The sequence below is a fragment of the Triturus cristatus genome, chromosome 1_2 (genome assembly GCF_964204655.1).
Source record: "Triturus cristatus chromosome 1_2, aTriCri1.1, whole genome shotgun sequence".
NCBI lineage: Eukaryota > Metazoa > Chordata > Amphibia > Caudata > Salamandridae > Triturus > Triturus cristatus.
In genome coordinates this window covers 586947952-586968637 of record NC_140580.1, presented here as the reverse complement: position 1 = coordinate 586968637, position 20686 = coordinate 586947952, and the positions used below count along the sequence as shown (strand labels likewise).

The 20686-nt window shown below is 40.8% G+C and overlaps 1 protein-coding gene across 1 annotated transcript in view; it reads left to right on the top strand.

The window, feature by feature from the left end:
* Positions 1–20686, top strand: part of LOC146867692 (calcium homeostasis modulator protein 3-like) — a 51190-nt gene that overhangs the window by 8427 nt on the left and 22077 nt on the right. Inside the window, exon 2 of the mRNA XM_085615034.1 lies at positions 14064–14319. Coding sequence (XP_085471160.1) covers positions 14064–14319 — 256 coding nt within the window. The remainder of the gene's footprint in view (positions 1–14063; positions 14320–20686) is intronic.

Genomic DNA, 20686 nt, shown 5'->3' with positions numbered 1-20686 from the left:
AATATTGCTATTTTACCCTGGAGCTGAAGCCGAGTCCCAAGAAGGCTGCCAACACTTCCTGGTTGAAGTGTTAGCAGCCAATCAGATTTCAGCACGGGGACTGTCATTTCCTCAGAGGATCCGCGTCTCTAGATATACAAATTTGGTTTTCCGTTAATTTCTCAAAAACTACTGAATGTATGTAAACTGCATAGCAGAAAGCATGCTTTCTGGACCAAGAGCTACCTTTCTGCCACATTTGATGTAATTCCGTCCAGGGGTTCGGACTGTAGCCGTGTTCAAAATCCCTACGGGAATTAACATGGGAAATGCACTTTTTTTTACCCCCACCTTTTTTCCGGCCGCCGCTTGATGGATCACCCCAAACTTTCCATACACAGCTAGAATGACCGGTACGCTTTTGTTGTTGTTGAGAATTCTGTAAAGAATCGTCCTATATATTTGGAATGGGTAAGGGTAGTGGGTGATAAGAGAAATTTTAGAGTTTACGAGTAGATAGGAGTATTGGGTGGTGAGGGGGCTTTTAGGGTGTAGAGGTGGGTAAGGGTATTGGGTGGCAAGTGTATCTTTAGAATTTAGGGTGGGTGTCCGTATTTGGGTGGCAAGGGTGTTTTTATGGTTTTGGGTGGGTGAGGGTATTTGGGTGGCATGGTTGTTTTTATGGTTTAGGGTGGGTGAAGCTCAGTGGCGGCGGGTGACATTTGAAGGTGGTGGGTGTAAAATTATAGTCGTACTACATTATGGTGAGCGAGCAGAGCGAGCCTGAACAACCTACGGAGGGTTCTGGGAGGTTCTCCCCCTGAGAAACTTTTGAAAAAAGAGTGGACAAACGGTGCATTTTCAAGCAAACTTGAGGAAGCAGGAAGGTTAATAAAGCAATACTATTGAATTATTTATCATTTAAGAAATTGCCAATTTTTATAAGCTATGGAGGACATATGGGTCAGCCCTTGTGTATTGTTGGTTGTGGTGCGATCACAGGCACCGTTAGTGTGTTGTGCTCACAGATAATATCAATGCAGTAAACCCACACACAATGGAAGTGCAGAGCTCTCACACACAGCACAAATTCAGTGTACTCATAAATAAAGATAACGCCGCATATTCACTGGTAATGCCTCTAGGATAAACCAAGTCTAGTGTACTCACAGATGATGCTCGTGCCCTGTTTGCACACACAATGCTAGTGCTGTATGTTCACAGATAGTGCTTGGTGTGCAGGAGGTGCCGACGAAAAGCACAGGTAAAGGCACCACAAAATCACCCTTTTACCAAAGTGAATGAAATCGAAAGGCTCTGAATGCAACAATATCCTCTGTGTCTCTGTCGCGCGGCTTCCCTCGATGCATCTCCCTCTCTCTATCCAGGTCAGTCTAGTTTCATATACAATAGTGCCCTGATGGAGAAGTTCGGAAAGTACCGTCTGCCATCAAAGACGAAAATATTACACCAGTAACCAGTAGCTATCACTGTGTTTTTTGGAATGGAGTCAAATGCCAAACTCGGATTTCAACACCAACCGCCCCAAACAAATCTGAGGAGAACAGAAAGAGAACGGTAGCGAGAGGAGTGGTGGGCGAGAATAAATACACTTTGAAGCTTTAGTCTGTGTAAAACAGGCATTTCTAAAATCAGTAGAGCGACTTTAAATGCACAGACTAAAAGTTTCCTTCTAATCTCCTCTCTCACACCCAGGCCGGTGAAGTGGTCCATGACCTATTACCTGGCTAATGGTAAGCAGTCGCGAGGCATAAAAAGCAGATAAAGGCCCCTGAGGAGGGCCCTGGGGACAACGGACAGCTGAAAGGCTGCACAGCCGCCCGGCATTCTTCCAGGGAGTGTGAGCCCTGAGCAAGCCTTACGACACGTTTATGTGTCGCACATAAACGCGTCATAACTATTCAAACTGTTCAGTCTAGGGGTACCTTTCACGGCATGTGCACGCGTGCACTACATACCTGAAGTGAAGTCTGAGGAGCCCCCTGGCACTTGTCACTCCTGATAATGCACAGTGGACTTCAGCAGCAGATGCAAAACACAGTCGCGGCCGGCATGACGGGCAGGTGGAAATGGGGTCGTCACGGGGGAGGGGTTTAAATAATTAAAATAAAACTCACTGTACTGCGCCGCCTCAGCTGTCCTGGCCGGGTCCCGACTCCCACCGTCCTGCATTTTCCCTGCAGCTCTCATCAGGAAAGCCACCCACAGGCATCCTCCCTCCCCTCCGCCAATCACAACGCTGCAATGGCAGCGTTATGATTGGTACAGTGCAAGCGCACAGCGCCCCTGCCGGGCGCCTACTCCGAGGCCCTTTTCTCTCTGTAGGCTGCATGCAGCCTACAGAGAGAAAAGGGAGAGTGTGCATGACTGCTTTGGTCAGCCCCAGGCCGACCAAAGCAGTCAGGGTCCACAACAGTGTGGAAGCCACACCACCCTGCCCTCAAGCAGGACCACCCACCCGCCCGCCAACAACCAGGCACTTCTGCGTTCTTGCAGTGCGAGAAGCACTGAAGCAGAAACATAAAATGGTAGTTTTACCATTTTATGTTTCTGCTTCTCGCACTGCGCCTCCACACCCCTATGGAGTAGTCGCCACTGGTGAAGCTATTTGGATGGTAAGGGTATTTGTAGGATTTAGGGGTGAGTACGGGTATTTGGGTAGCAAGAATATTTAAGGGTTTAGGGTGGGAAAGGTTATTTGGATGGTAAGGGTATTTTTAGGGTTTAGGGTAGGTGAGGGTATTTGGGTGGTAAGGGTATTTTTAAAAGTTTAGAGGGGTGAGGGTATTTGGCTGGCAATGCTATTTTTAGCGTTTAGGTGGGTAAGGGTATTTGGGTGGCAAGAGTATATTAAGAGTTTAGGGTAGGTAACAGTATTTGGGTGGCAATGTTATGTTTAATGCTTAGGATTGGTGAGGGTATTTGGGTGACAAGGGCATTTTTGCTGTTTAGGGTGGGATAGGGTATTTGGGTGGTAAGGGCATTTTTAGAGTTTTGGTTGGGAGAGGATATTTGAGTGGCAAGGGTATTTTTAGAGTTTAGTGTGGGTACGGGCATTTGGGTGGTAATGGAATTTTTAGTGTTGTGGGGTAGGTAAAGGTATTTGGGTGGCAAGGACATTTTTAGGGTTTAGGGTGAGTGAGGGTATTTGGATGGCAATGGTGTTTTAGGGTGGGGTAGGGTATTTGGGTGATAAGGGTATTTTTAGAGTTTTGGTTGGGTGAGGGTATTTGGATGTTAAAGGTATTTTTAGGGTTTAGGGTGGGTCATGGCATTTGGTTGGCAAGGATATTTTCAGGGTTTAGTGCTAGTTGAGTATAGGAGTTGGGGTTTGAAATGGAATTAAATATATATATATATATACATATATATCACTTTCTTCTCCACATCTGGCAAAATCCACACCGAACAGATGGACACGGACCCGATATAAGTGCTGAGGTGATTTTACTTCACTCCTTATGTCGCCATGACGCGCTTCCGCTCCACAGAGCCTTGTTCACATGACATGTCGGAGCCCAATTCCAGTGCATTTTTCAAAGTGCTAGTGCAATACGTAGGCACATCACATGACCTGCCCAGCATAAACATAGACAAAATACTAACAGCTATTGAGCATGTTTGAACAGACATCAATAAATACAGGTCAAATACCAAAAAAACTATTAAATTTAGTCACGTTTTTTTCATCGTGCTTTTTTTCATAGTTCTTTTGTTGTGTATTGTTCCTCACTTTACTTTTGAATTCTATCAATGATTATGGGATATAAAATCGATCAGATAAAACCAAAATAGGAGACCCAATGACCAGTAAAATACTGAAATATCCCAAAATCATAAGCATAATAAATGACAAAATTCGTTCAAATAGAAGGTGAAATGGCCTTGCAGTGTATTAAACTTACAAAATAGATGGTCAAGTCTAATCCTTACATTCAAAAGGGAGAGGGAAAAATTATACATATAAAGAGATGCCTGATTTTGCCTAGATGTCGGACATGGTATGGGGGTTCTATGGTGTTGAAGGTGAAGTGCCAATAATAATAAAAAAATATTAAAAAAGGGGTTGTAATTCTAATGAATTCGATCTTATACATATATATATATATATATATATAAATATATATATATATATATATATATATATATATATATCGAGAGAGAAATACATACACACACACACAGTTTTCACTTACCTGCAATATACTTACATTTTCATTGTAAAGGTATGCGTGGTAAAGGCATATGCATGGTAATGACTTGCGTGGTAAAGACATATGTGGGGTAATAGACGCATGGTAAAGGCATGCGTGGTAATGGCATGTGCTCTTCCATCTTATATCCATGCTGTAGTGGTACATGGCCCAGTTGCTCAGAGCCCATAGTAAGTTGGGTCCTGGGACATCAGGAGTTAAAAGCCTCACCCCCCACGGTTGGGCCCAGGAACGCCTGCTTGCCCATGGCCCTCTGAAAGGAGTTCTAACATCTACGTTGGTGTGTAGGTTGAGCTATAAATGAGTTGAACTGTGTTCTGTGCTCAGATGGATTGATGCATGTATAGACAGAAGCGCAAATTAGTAAATAAAGAGATGCATGTTCTTAGAGGTAGATAGTTCGACAGAAACAAGTCTAGCTTGATGGATGGGGAATCCATTTGCAGATGGAGATGCAGAGGAGTGTGGAAGTACATATGAGCTGTTGAACTGGTGAGACGGTGCCTGCACGCAACCACATGTGGGTTAATACAGCTCCACATGTGGGTTGATGTAAAGGTGGAGTGATAGATGGATGAACGGATGAGCATATATCAGGTTACCCTGTCTTCGGCTCCTTGCCGAGTGCCCACTGCTTCTGCCTGGGCCATATTGCATTCATTGTATGGTCTGTCTTTCTTACTATCTTACGGCCCTTTATTAGACTTGGAGCACAAAGGTTGTGTCAGGACATAGAGCTCCTCTTTGTGGTCACAGTACTGGCCAAGATAATTGCTGTCACTAAGCAAAAATGAATCCTGTAGCATTCAAAGTTATCTTCCTCCCGGGCTGCATATTAACAAAGGGAAAATACATTGACAGAGAAGAAGGACTACTACATTGTTGAGATACAATCAGGCAATTCAGTGATAGACACAGACGTCTTGATGGTGTTGAATGTAGGGCAGGATTAAAGGATGGTCCACGTGGATGTGCCTAACTGAGCCTTCATGGAAGTGTTAGAGTTTACCAAACATCAAGTCACCTTTAAAGTCAGGTGATCATCATGGATGATAATTCACCAAAATGCCAGGGTTAGTGCAAGTGCCATCAAGCACACCTTTTAATAGTTATGAGGCTGTTGTGTTCTGGAGTCTCTGGACTCTGCAGCGCAGATGGAGTGTTGGGGGGTCGTAAGGGAACATAACTTTCCCTCTTTCCTACAAAATCTCTCCTAATATACATTTTCTGTAATGAATATTTTGGGTCAGTAATGGTTCGAAAAAGCATTACTTTCCTAAAATGAAGGATGCTGTTCTTAATGGTTGTTACACTCATGTATGAATACTTGGGACTGAAAGGATTTTGTATTATACAGCAATATGACCCTTGCACTCAGGAAGGTGTATCTTTTTGTACCTTAGCCAAACTATTTCAGCTTTAACTGAGATGGTCTCATGCTGAACTGTGAATTTATCCTCCTGTTTAAGGTTTCTTGCATTAAACTAAATGTTTCGTTTTCCTGGTGTTTTTTCTCTATTTAGGTCCATTCGTATTCCCTTATATCCTAATAAGTAACCCAATCATTGCCAATGAGAAGCATCCCATGACATGCTATTGGCTCTTTGCAGTAGGGATGGTGTTCTTTGGGTAACGTGCTGTGCTTGGTGTGTGCCAAACATAACCGTTTGCATTTGGGCACAAAATATCCATATTTATTTCTTCGGACCTCGAAGCATTTTGTAATACGTCTACAGTGTCTCCTGAGCATTTTTGCATTCTTGAAATGAGATTCAGTGAGGACGTCCTGGAGTAATGGCTTTTTTCTTCCTACCCTACCATTTAGACCAGATTGGTGGAGTGCCTGGTGAATTATTGTCTCATGCGCACTTTGGCTAGTCTTGGCCATAACAGCCTTCAGCTTATTCAAAGTAGCCAGTGGGAACCTTTCCTTCAAGGTTATCAAATGACACAAGCCAACTTTTACAACAGTTGAAATTCGTGGTGCCAAGTCAAAAAAGGCTCCTATTTCTTGACCACTTCAAGAGACTTTGAATAAGAGGTAAGGGCAATATTATTTTTTTTAACACATAATATATTCTGCTATAAGCCATTCTGCTAGGATTTTGCTTCGGAAGTGACAACAGAAAGTTACAAATTATACTTGCCAATGCCTGTACTTGTATGGTTACAAGGACTAGAAACGATTTGAAGCTTTGTAGTAATGCACGTCATCTTGGTACTTTTTGACCGACAAGATGATAAAGTTATGCACTGTATGTTCTACATAGTAGAATCCTCAAAACCCGATGACATGACTCCATTAAATAGCATTTGGTCAACTGTTTCAAACGTCATTGATAGATCCAAAATCCAGGAAAGCTACCTCTAAACTTTATCTCACTCTAAGGTCCTGCCATGTCACTTCCAAAATCACATTTATACATCAGACTCATTGAACACTCACTACATTAGAGAACTACAGATTTTTTTGTCTAAATGAAGACCAGGAGGTGTTTCACCAATGTCTATCATAATTGTTTGGGCAATAATTCCTGGGATTGTGAAGATTCATAGAGGATTTGGCAAAAAAAAAGGCACAGTTACTGCATATGTTTAGATCGAATGGAACTTTGCTCCATGCCAGCGATGTATTTTTTACAAAGGTCACACAAAATGAAATTTTAGAGTCCAGTACCAGAATTTGTATGGTTTCAAGGTGGGAGGTCTTTCAGGCACCCTGAATATTTGCTAGTCTTGAGCTGATCTTCCATTAATGTCAGAAAATTCTACAAGAATAGCTGAATTTGAAGCCAGGTCATGGGATGTAGTTAAGGAGTTGGGGAATCATTGATGACCTCCTTGCTATGAGCTAGCCCTGATGAAATAGTTCAATGCAATGTACTGAGTTTGGTAAAAATGAAACCTATTATCGGATAATTGTAAATTGTCTTTGCCATTGTTTACTGCTGTGAGTTTTATACATTTATCTAGATTCCAGAAAAGTTATATTATACTTTCTTGAGGATTCTAAATTTCATGGAATATAATGTGTGTGCTAGATCCCTGAATGTGCAATCTGCAGTATCTAGAATGCTTACTGATCTGCAGTTGGTGAGTGGAGAGAACAAATATAGCTAAAGAGATTTCCATTCATTTCTTCAAATCAGGGAGTTCAGGTGCATATGTCCAACACATAACGCAATATACTGAGGCAATGCAACAGATGTTGTTGAGATATTTTATGGGAAAGAACTCAAAATGATATTTTATATATCTGATACCAAACAAATAGTAGGTTTTCAGGCATCCCCTGTTTCCTCAGTGTGGATCAAAGAAATGTTGTATTGACTGAGTCTAAGGCTGTTTTCGTGTCTAAAATAGGTAGGAACAGGGGAGGGGGGGTTTTGCTTCACTTATTTAATGCACATGAAACAGAGCCTTGTTGCCTGATCATTGCTCATCGAATGTGCCCACTGCGGTGATGAAAACTTCCAGCAGGCCAGCCAGACTCCGGCCACTTTCAACCTAGTCTTCTATATGGTTTAGTAATAGCTTCCTATAGATTTTTCCTGCTCCATCCAACAATGACATTGGTAAATAGTTTGCACTGTCTGATCGCAAGCCTTTTTTGAAAATAGAGATGATATTCTCTGTTCCATATTAGCAGGGTACGTCTTTGAATTTCCAGACCAGTTTGTAGACTGCTTAAAAAAAGGAGGACCCATATGCCTTGGTTCGAAAAACATCCAATAACCTTTGTTCTGGGCCAGGTGCATAATATGGCCATTGACTTAAAATCGCATACATAATTTCTTCTTCAGTAAATTATAAATCTTCATTTGAAGCTAATAAGCTTACAGACTCTGGCACATCTTGAAATTCTTTTTTGAAGCTATTATTATTCTCTGGTAGAGCAGACCAATTTCAGAGCCATTCGACTCCCACGTTTAGGTTTGTAGGTGTCCCGCTGCAACCCCATTTAACTAATTACCAAAATCTATTTTGTCACTTTGGTGTAGTCCACTTTTTACCAGATTCCAATCTTTGAAAATGTAGTAGTGTCTTCTTAAGCTTAGTTAATAGCTTATATTCTTCTCTTAAACTGTTTAATATCATCTCCTCTGTAGGTTCAGAAACCTATTTTTTTAAGTCTTTCATTAGGGTTAGTATTTGAGGTTTTGTATAGAATCATTTCTTGATTTTTAGGTTGGTGAGATTTGTGGATACCGGGGGATGAATGTGAGCATATTCATGAAGGCTTGAATTATATCCTTCTTTGGGACTTGCTTCAGAGTAATAATTTCTTGCAGTTGATTTCTGTGTATTTTGTCTAGATGCCAGTATCATGTTTTGGGGTTTCAAAACTAAGTTAGCGGATGCCTCTTTAAGCCTTGAAGTAGGCGCTTTGCTATTAATGGATAATGATCGCTTTCAGTTTTTGGCTGAGCACTTATATCATGAAGACTCTTTTTTTTATTTTTTTTATTGGAATTGATTGGTGTCATACATAGTTACAGATCAAAAGTTCATAACAAAAAACAAAACATGTGAACAACAAATCTCGTACAGAGGACCCTGCTTTCAGTAAGTAATATCAACATATGAGTAGTTTACATTTGGAAATAACTGGATATGAAAATTTAAACGTAAGAAGGCAAAGATATCCTCCCAAAAGACTTTCACCATGCTGCAGTTGATTATAACATGAGCCCAATTAGCTGGGGCAAAGTTCAGGCATCTGAAACAATTGGGTATAAAATTACTATACATTTTAGAAATTACCGCCGGGGTACGATATAGAAGCCACTTAACAAAAAATAACATTCTGCGCCAATTAGCTCCCCTTAAAGTCGAAAAATTGAACTTATTGAGGGTCCGCCAAGCAGTCAAACATAAAACATGATTTTCTTGTTCCCACCATTTTTTGACAGCTTTGAAACCCAGATCCCCTTGTCTAGATTGAGCTAAGATACGTTTCCACTCGCCGGGTTTCCTTATCAGTGTATTATTAAAGAAAAGATCATTATTTAATGAGGAGATCTGAGAAAATGAAATGAGAGTATGCTGTAGCAGGAATTGATAATTTTTTTTATAAGACCCGATTAACAAAAAATTATCTAAGAGTAGTGCTCGCATCTCGGACGGGGTTATCCAGCTTGATTGTTGTAGAAAATCACCCACTTTGCTGTAACCAGCTTTAGCCCAGTAGGCCATTAAATCAGAGCCTGGACTCATCCCACTGAATGAAAGTAAGGAAACAAGAGAAGAGGAGGAATTAAAAAGAGAAAGAGAATATCTATTAAGCATAACGGTGCGCTTCCTAAAAAACCATGCAATTATTTTATACCTAACCAATTTGGGGGATTTAGGTACCAAAAGAGGGGAGGGTATTTGACTTTCCGAAAAAATTAAATAAAAATAAAGCTGATGTATAGATTTGGATTCAGAGTTGGAATTTTAAATCGAGAGAGATATTGGGCAAAATAGGCGCAATAATAATCTCTAATATTAGGAAGTGCAAGGCCTCCATTGTCTGAATCCTCAAAAAGAGTACTCATCGCAATACGAGGTGTTTTATGTGCCCACAAAAAACAAGAAAATAAAGATTCAATTTTAGTAAAGAAAGTGCCTGACAGAAAGCAAGGGATTGTTGAAAACAGAAAATTAAACAGCGGTAAAATAGACATTTTTATCAAGGAGACTCTGCCCAAGATTGAAAGCGGTAATTTATTCCAGCGCGATAACATTGAGCGAACCTTCTGAATGAGGGGATCAAAATTCAAACGGCAGAGATCTTTAACTGAAGATGAAAAAAAGACCCCAAGATATCTCTTAGGATTCTTATTAATGCTACCGCGTAAATCCGGATGTAATTCCGGACTGTGATTACCACAGACCAATATTTCTGTCTTCTTTTTATTGATCCGATAGCCCCCAAAAGTCTCGAATTTCTCGAAGAGTTGGAATGCGGAATGCGAAAACTGTAAATCGGATTTGATAAGTAACATAATGTCGTCTGCGTAAAGTTTTATCGTGGACATAGAAGGAAGCGGAGGTAAGATCTCAGTACACTTACGAATTGCAATTGCGAGAGGTTCAATGAAAAAAGCTAAAAGAATGTTCCCCGATTAACAGAGACTGACCCGACCATTTGTGAATTAATAATAATGTTTGCTTTTGCACCCGTGTATAAGTTTCGAATTAAGTTAATGATATTTGGCGGAATATGAAAGTGTGACAAAATAATAAAAAGTGTCTCCCAAACCACCAAATCAAAAGCTTTTTCCGCATCCAATAAAAGAATAAGTGCGGGAATCCTCTGTGTCTTAAAATAATCCAAAGCTTCCGAAAGATAATGAGTATTGGTCAGCAGCTGTCTGCCGGCAATGAAGCCGTTTTGATCTGCGTGAATCAAATCCGTGGAAATCTGATTAAATCGAATAGCCAATAATTTAGTAACGATCTTATAATCAGAATTTAGGAGAGTAATTGGACGGTATGCATTAGGATCTCTAGCATCTTTCTCCTTCTTCAAAAAGCTAACCACAGTACCCTCACGAAATGAGTCTGGAATAGGAGCTCCTGCCAACATTGAATTGAGAAGGTCGAGAAAAAAATTTGAAAAGGCAGGAAAAAATACTTTAAAAAATTCGGCGGGTATCCCATCTGGGCCAGAGGCTTTACCCAAAGGAAGTTCTTTCACTACGAGCTCTACCTCTTCCAACGAGAATGCACCCATCATATTTAATTGTTCAATTTGAGAAAGAGAAGGAATTACGGCCTTCCTCAAAAAGGCGTTCAATTTAGACTGATCAATTATATGCTGATAGCTCTATATTTTTGGATAATGACAATGCATTATCTTACCTATCTCATCCGGGTCAGTTGTAAATTGAAGTGTGACTGGACAATTTATCCCCCGAATTAAATTAGACGCTGCTTGTTCTTTCGCTTGCCAAGCCAAAAACCTTCCCGTAAAATTGCTTTCTTCGTAAACTTTCTGGTGCTGAGTACGAAAAAAAGCCTCTCCTTGCTCGTATAAAAATGAACTAAATTCTCGTTTGGCTTCATTTCATTGATCTTTGATAATTCTAGAGGAATTTTGCTGTCTTTGAACACTGAGAACCTGTATACGATGTTCTAATGATTTTTTTATGGCCCTAGCCTCTATAGATGTAGCAGCGTCTCTTCCAATACAGATACCACGAATAAAAGCATTTAAAGCATCCCAAATAATGTTAGGAGAGGCGGTGCCAGAATTACGCATTAGGAATTCTATGCTCTCATGTTTTACTTCGGAAACCCATTTTTCGTCATTAAGATAAACTTTATTGAAAACCCATCTTTTAGGGGAACTTCAAATATCCCCAAGAATGAATTCCCTAATGAGCATAATGTGATCAGAAAATACATTATACACCGTATTATAAGAACCGAGCATAAGTTTACGTGAGGCTAAAAAAAATCGATACGAGAGGAGGACTTAAATCTGCCCGACCAGCAAGTATACTCTCGTTTAAAAGGATGGGCTAAACGCCAATGATCAGAGAGATCCAATAATCGTATATAATTAGAGATGGTGTGAAAAACTTTGGGTTTAAGTTGTTTTTTTGATTGTGAAGATGAGTCTATTTTGGGATCCATCAAAACATTGAAATCACCAGCAATCACTATATCGCCTGACACCGTTAATAAAGATTGAAACATATCTTCATACATATTGAAATCGTCATTTAAAGGCCCATAACAGGATACAAAAATAAAGGGTCTTTGTCTACTTTTAACTCTGCAAGAGACCCAGCACCAACGTCCTGAACCTCCCTCTTCTGAATGAATAATTTCAGGATAAATATTCTTATTTAAAAATATCGCCACCCCTCTTTTAAATTCATCACATGATGCGAAGCAACGAAACGAAGCCCAGGATTTAAACATAGAAAATTCGTCCAATTTAGAAGAGGGAATATGAGTCTCTTGTAACAGAATTACTGATGGATTTTCAGCCTTTAACCAACATTCCACAGCGCGCCTTTTCTTAATATTATTTAAACCATTAACATTAAGGGAAAACAACTTCAAACTTTCTTTCATTGACATTGAGATCTAGATTTAACTAGCTGATGACAGATATCATCGGACCACCCCTTGCACATTATATACTTTCTGGCACTTAGAATCGAAATCAAAATCGAGAAAAAAAAAATAAGCATATCCTGACACCATCAAATTCCTTTTTTGATTCATCCCACCCATCACCGACACCCCCACACCAACCATCCCCACCCTCACCCCCCCAAGCCTTACCCTCCAATGGCCGAATTCCCTCCTCCCACGCAGACCATCGGAACCTTCCCCACTTCATTGGGGTGAACTGTTCACACCCCCTTGGCCCCCTGGGTTCCACACTCCTTCGTGCTCTCATGGCCCACCCCCCACCCTCCAATTAATCAGCGCACAGAAAAAAAAAAAGAACCTATAACATCCTATGTGCAGAAAAAGACATAGCTCAACATATACTCCTCCCAAACTAACTAGATTGAGAGGACGAAATCTCCTTAAGTAGATCCTGTGCTGCTGCTATATCAGATAACATAAAAAATTTGCCTTTAACCAAAACTTTAAGCTTAGACTGTTGCGCTATCGTCGCTTGGGCGCCTTTGGCTTTAAACAAGTGTAACATTTGCACAAACTCTGTTCTCCTCCGAGCTGCGGAAGCCGACATGTCTGAAAAAATACGTATCTTTTCAGACATATCATGAAGACTCGATACTGATGAATATGGAATTGATCAAAGTTAAGTTTTTACCCAAAAGGTATTTTTTGCAGGCATTGCATGCATATCTGATATTGCAAGCCCATTAGGAGAATAAAGGCTGCATGCTGCCATCATTATTGCAAATGAAAGTCCTTTCTTCATCTCACCATCTGGAGGTAGAGGTTTTTTAATGAGCCTTTGGAAAGAGAACTGAAAGGTGAAAGAACACTGCAGTGTGTTTTACAGATATGGCGACGAGCCAGTCTTTGTGCATCGATTTCCTATTGTTATATCATTACCGGAGGTGCTTCTGGTTAACAGGATTTAAAGATGGAAGTCAGGGGTGTGTTATAACAAACACGTGGACTCCGCCATAGAAAGGATAAAATCACATTTGTTTTCTGTTTTCCCTGATGTGCCTCTTTGAGTAAAAAGGAAAGTCACACACACATTTAATTGTTATAGATCAGGTGAGTCGTTCGTTACCAAGTTATTAGTGAAATATCTGCCGTGTATAAGAACTGGCAACATACTCGCTAGAAAGAAGTGTGCATAGCAGTACACAGTGCCATTCCTCTCTTGTTCATTAGTTAAGGCAAGCGCTTAGAAGACCATGGCCCCATATCAAGCCACAGAAGCGAGAAGAGACTACCAGGAGCTTTTGGTGCAGGAGATACAAATGAGTGATAGGCAGAGCATTGTGCTAAACACAGTCGGTTTTTGGCAGCAAGGCACATTTTCTGATTGGTGGGTTAGATATTAGAGAGTGAAGATAACTTTATTTGCCCACATCCACATTAATTACACCTTTGGCTCGTGCCTGACTTTTGCGTCTCCCTACAGATGTCCAGCTCAAGTCCACCTCTGATGAACCTAGAACACATGGAAAATAGGCTGGTGTGATACAGATAACTGCATGAAAAATACACATTCTGTTTTCTCCAACAGATACATTTAAAATCATAGGTATCCTTTTCAAATATCCCAAAAATGCATGCCCTAATGGTTTATCCTTTAAATGGATACTTTGTATGATTTGAGTCTAACCCTGGTCCCACACAGTTAAGAATCTGAGATGCATAACGCGGCCTCTTGTCTACTTCTTGCTGCAGGTACATGTGCACGTCTGTCATCCAGCGGGCAATGATCGCTCCTGTGGTCTGGATAATTGTCACCCTTCTCGACGGAAAGTGCTTCATCTGCGCCTTCAGCGAGTCCATTGATGCCGACAGATTCTCTGGCTTTGCGAATAAAACGTCCCTGGAGGTTCTAATCTTGCTCTCCAAGGTGCCCTGCAAAGAGGATGAGCTTGTGAAAAACCACACTTCCAGAAAGGCTATATCCAGGTACCTGCGCTGCTGGTCACAGGTAACACTTCCTGTATGCCTCTTCTGAACAAGGGCACCATTACAAGCAAGCGAAGACAAAGCCAATATGTCTGGCTCATTTTAAATATATTAACTTTTATTGTAATGCTTAGACCTGGATCCTTTATATGCATGCATGGATGTAAACATATGTAACACACATTCAGGTGCCGTTGCAAATACAGACATAACATATCCAGGTAGACCTGCAGAAGCAAGTTTATGAATGAAAGCACAGATGACTGATGAATGTTTGAGTCTATAGCAAGATGGGGTATGTGGATGGATAAATGTTGGTGGATTGCTAGTTGGATCATTGTGTGGATGGATAAATGCACATGTATGAGTAAGTTGATAAAAAACACATGAGACCTATTAATAGTAAGTTAACTCTGGGACCCCTTATCTCCTGATATCCCATTTGATACAGGGCGACCGGGGTTTCAGAGTATTGATATCTTTAAAAGTACATATTCCATTGTCCAAATCATTTCAGCAGTTTTAACAGTGCTCACTGAATTTCCAGCTGGAATTGGACTTTTTCTATGGTTGTGAGCATCTAAGATAGACAGCAAGGACGTCAGGGTAAGAGGTGGCCACGGTCAGTGAATGGAGGGTGTAAAGGGATGAAATGTCTGAGCTTGAGGTCCCAGTCATTGTGAAATCATCTCAGTATATCTGCGAGTGTTTGATACAGTGGGGTATTGAGTGAAGAGAATATTATTTGGGTTCGACACAGAAGAGGCAGTGTTTTGGCCATGCTGTCTGTTCTTGTTCCCAGTAAACTACACATTTCGTTGGCGGTACGATTAGTTTGGAATTGAAAAACATGCGGGTGGATTGGTGGAAAATGTGGACACGTGCAGTGGGGGGAAGGGGTGGGGAGGCGAAAATTGATCACAGTGGCTGATATAATGCATAAGGTGAGGGATAGGAGGAGGGTTGTAACTGGAAGAAGCCAAGTGGTGGAATATGGCAAGCAAATGAGACAAAGAGAGGCAGAGTGGTGACGTGTGCCAAGATGCAGCATTTTAATACTACTACCCAAAGGGAAACTAGAGACTCAATGGGGGTAGAGGTCATCAGGGCCAGACTGGAGGCCTCGCAAAAATGTTCAAACCAGCCCCCCACAACAGGAGGCCTTAACTAGAATGGGCCATGAGCACTTTCATAGTTGAATCGTGGCAGCATATCCTGCCCTGAAAGCAGCCTTCTAACCAGTAGTCCACTAAGAAAATGCCAGAATGGTGGTATGGCCAGTCCAGCTCTGGAAGTCACAAGGAGCTTCTGATGCTGGTGATTGCAAGGAGAGCAGGCTGGTACTGACGCTTGCTCTTGGTCTTGTTTTCAACAATAAAGGCGTGTGTGAGCAGCTTGGCTGATGAGGCCTAGGGGTAGGTGCTTCCATGCAGGGAGATGATGTGGAGGCCCACAAATTTCAAGTATTGTCCAAGTCTGCAGTCATTGACACTATGTTTGTAAAGAACTGCATGAGGTTATGTTATGTTAATAAAATGTATTGAGCGAGCCAATACCCGGAGGTGTCTTGGCGCTAAGACTGTGGTAAGCCAAGGATGAGAGCAACTAATTCTGAAAAATACATGTTTTAAGGTGCTTTCTGAACGAGGCGAGTGAGCAAGCACTTCTGATATCAAATGGAAGCGTGTTCCATAGTTTTGCTGTGCCGTACGAGATGCTACGGCCTCCCCAGAAAGAGGTTTGGATCCTTGGAACCCTCATGAGTCTAGCGCCTAAGGAGCGTAGTTGTCTGACTGGGTGATACCAGGAAAAGAGATTTTTGAAAAACATTGGTCAGGTGTTGTAGGCTAGGCATAGCGCCTTGAACTTAATACGATGCGCCACCAGGAGCCAGTGAAGTCTTCGAATTTCCTTGGCTACAGACTCGTGTTTAGGGACATTTAGTAATAGCCTTGCAGCTGCGTTTTGAATCATCTGAAGCTTTTTAAGATATTGTTTCTGCATATTCAGGTAGAGTCCGTTGCAGTAGTCTAACTTTGACTGCACAAGTGTGTTCACTACCGTCCTTTTGGAGTCGACTGGAATATAAGGTAGAATCTTCTTCAATTTCTTGATCAGAAAATAGGAGGTGGACACAATGGCATTGGTCTGCTGAGATATAGTGAGTTTATTATCAATCAGCTCCCCCAGGTTTTTCACCTTCTGAACTGGTTTTGGCAGCTCCCCCATTTCTGCCGGCCACCAAGAGTCATCTCATTTGGGTTGCAGATTCCCAAAAATCACCACTTTAGTTTTCCCGGAGTTAAACCTAAAACAGTGCTTTCCCATCCACCTGTTTATTTCCATCATACAGTTTTGAAACTGCAATGATGGGGAGGTTTGATCTGTATACGCTGCCACCACGATCTGGGATGTTAAAGTATAAAATGCGGAGGCTCAGGGCCAAACCGTATAAAAGTGCATGTCATCTGGAGACACATTAATGTGACTTGTGTCTCATGTCCTTTGATTAGTTGAAAGGTTTTCTCAATCTCCACTAAGAGACACAGAACAGGTACTACTTAGGTATTATCAATGAAAACTTCCCTCAAACGCACAGAACAGGGACAGCATAGGCAACAGCAGTGTGGCAGCTCACAAACACACACACACACACACATACACCTAAACACGCACACACACACACACACACACACACACACACACACACACACGCACACCAGGTACCAAGTGTAGGACAGGTAAAACCTGCTCAAGCTTCCCTCATACATAATATGTACCTACTGTGCAGTAATAGTGAAATCTTCCATCACTTATTCAATCTAGTTACAGCCTCTAAATTTTTTTACTGGAAAAATTCTGCTTTGCTGTTTTTGAAAAAGAGGTTCTGACATAAACAATTCATTGAAGATTTATACAGCTAGACAGTGTGCTGACCCTAAAATGTGTACTGCTTATAATTAAAATTGAGCTGCTCACAGTTGAGCAGAGTGCTGCCCTGGTCAGCATTTATTGGCTCCAGCACACATGGATTTTTTCTACAAGCACTAGGAGTTGATGGAGGAGGGGTATTTGATTCTCAATCTCTTGGTAAAATCCTCAAACAGAATCCCGACTGGTCGTACGGACCTTTGGTTGCCAACTTGAAGTGTTGAGAGGGAGCTAAAATCAAAAATACATTTAAAGTACAATTAAACCAATGTGACTTCACAATAGCGACAGAGAGCATGGTATTCAACCGTAGAGGTTTGTTTTCCAAATATTAGTCAAATCATCATTCAGCAAAATTGGCAATGGTTAAGATAATATAAAAAAAATCCAGCCAGTATATTATGATGCTCAAATACCCTGAAATTAAGTATTATGAAATACACAATAGACACAATCAAAATGTAAACAATGCAAAATATCCAAATTATGTCTTCCATAAAGAAACTCGCCCTGTCTAAATTAAGAGATAAAAGAGTGTTGGAGATTTCTAAAGAGGAAGTAAAGAAGATGTCAGCATTCTGTAAACCTCAGTAGAAGTGTCCAGCATGAAGCTTTCCACTCAGGGGTAAACCCAACACAGAGATATCCTCACATCTAAGTCAGAGTAAGGTCTGCTGTAACTAACTATAGAACACTAACTAGAAGCACAATTGAAGGTTCCAGAACATCCATATCTCGCTTCCACAGTCTGGAGCCAATCCCATGTCAGCATTGGCTGGGAACTGGCAAACTCCTTTAATTTCCCATTCTCACACAATTAGGTACACATTTGCTTGCCCTTGAGAGTTGCATCTTCCTAGTATGCCAAGCACAGGAGGCTGAGTTCACCGTTGTCTCTCCAACTGTGCTGCTAGCAGTCTCTTCTTAGATTTCACTATCGGTTTAATATATAACAATAACCCTTTCTCTAACTAACAAGGAACCCGATACCGCACCTGTGGAAGAGAGAAACCAGCATACTGGAGACCTTAATGTGTGTAATGCTCAGCTAAGACCCGACGCCAAGCTAAATTAGCTTGAGAATCAAAATGGAAGCACAATACAATTTTATTAACTTTGGGAATCAAACAGTTATTATTAAAGTATAAATACATATTTGGTAAATGCAGTTACATTGATTATCATTCAACTCAGTACAGTTAAGCATGATTTCTTAACATGCTCAAAAGTGATAGCCCACTAAAGTTATTATCAGAGTGGAACACACAGATTAATGACATTAAACACACATTGAATATAAGAGTTACACGTAAATGCATATAAGTGAAATACAGAAGGTGGAGCCTGAATTTACGCTGCTCCAAAGCTCCCCCATCACTGATGGCTAGTATGTCCATTACAAATCAAATGAATCGTTCTTGAGACCATCTCAAAAATCTGTTGTCTACAACATCTTGCACCTTCATTTCAGTTTAAAACTTACACTGACTCTCCTCTACTTGTATATCACTTCTCTTTTTCTTCGCTCCCTTCCCATCAACGACTTCTTCTTTGATCTCATATACTTGAATGCTTTACACAAAGCAAACACACAAATCAAACAAATTGCAATAATTATAATAGGCTTCAATATAGTGCCTAAAACCCCACTACCTGTATTACACAATCAATTGCTTACTGTGGCAAATCCCTTTCCAATCGCTTCCCATGCATCTGTAGTTTCTAAATCTTTCTAGTGCAGTTTCAAATCAGTGATGTTTTCCACAAACCTTCTAATCTCACTCTTATCTGGTATATTGGTGCAGCATTGGTGAACCTTCTACATCTTGCCAGCAAAATATCTAATGCAAACCGATTTTGCAATACCATTAATCTAATAGCTATGATTTCAGTATCAACAGTCAGCAATGACCCAACAGTGCTAATTGATAATTTATCAGCTATGGTAGAAAGCTTCCTAAACTTTAGGTCATTTAAAACAACCCAGACAGAAGGAATCATTGTGCCTAAACTATCTCCAACTATTTCAGAAGCACTACTACTACACTTTGGCCTTGCATAGAAACCCATTTAACTTTTCTACGTGATAGATCTTTGGAAATACTACAGCTAATTGACAGGTACTGGCCCAATTTCTGGGTAATTCAAAAGAAGATGTGGGTCGCACACATTACGAGACCCCAGAAATAACAGAATCCTTCCCTCCCATGATCTGCTCTGTATTGCCCCCCAACTCAAATGTATGTTCACACTTACTTTCTCCCATGAACATATTTGCAGACAGCTTTTTCTTCTCAGACTTCACTATCAGTCTATAACAATACACCTTTCTCTAACAAACGTGGAACCAGATAACACCCGTGCAAACTGGAGAAAACAAACATACTAGAAACTTTAAAGTGTGCAATGCTCAGCTAAAGCCCAACATCAAGCTAAATTAGCTCAAGAGTCAAAATTAAATACTATTAATCCTTAGGAATCAAACATTTATAATTAAAGTGTAAATGCAGACTTGGCATTTGCAGTTACATTGATTATCATTCAACTAAGTACAGCTACATATCATTTCATAACATGCCCAAGAGTGATAGCCTACTAAAATTCTTATTAGAGTGGAGCATGCAGACTAATTAGGTTAAACACACATTGAATATAAGAGTTACACTTAAAAGCATATGTGATATACAGAAGTTGGAGTCCATATGTACGCAGCTCCAATGTTCATGCTTCCATCATAGACACAAACAGTTGTAGCTGAAGTAGCAGCAGTGCAGGTTTCACACACTCAGATGTATACACACACACACACACACATGTAATGCATGGGCATCAACAATGCATGATTCCCTCGTACACAGTGAATCATTTATGCCAATGGTTGCAGTTGGTGAGCTCTGGCACACTTTCTTTGTGTGCCATGGCTTATTTTTCAATATCAGTCTTTGAGATAGTAATTAGTTTCTAGAGGCAAGAGGCTAGTGAAAATATAATGGAAATTACAGCTGCAAAACCTGGCAATAGTCAGAAAAATGTACTATCCCTCACTCGAACCAAGTACCAAATGACACTAAGCGAGCAAGTGAGGCAAGTGCGCCTCTTTTGGGGGAGAGCTGTATTCACCCTAAGGAATTTTCAAAGCAATCCTGCCACCCCCCCTTCTCATCCCTTTTCTTCCTTTTTACTTCCATGTATCCACCCACCCTTCTTTCCATCCTCACTCTCATTTTCCCTTCCTATGCTTCTCTTCATCCCTCCACCCGTCTCTCCATCCACTAATTGCTCCCTCTTTCTCTCCATTCATTGAGTCATCCACCCATTCATCATTTCTTCCTTCTCCATCCACCCTTCCTCACTTTCTTATCTCAGTTATCCAGCCTTCATTCTCTAATTTCTTCATTTATCTATCCCCTCACATTCTCCATCTATCCATCCTCCCCCGACATTCTCCTCTCCATTCA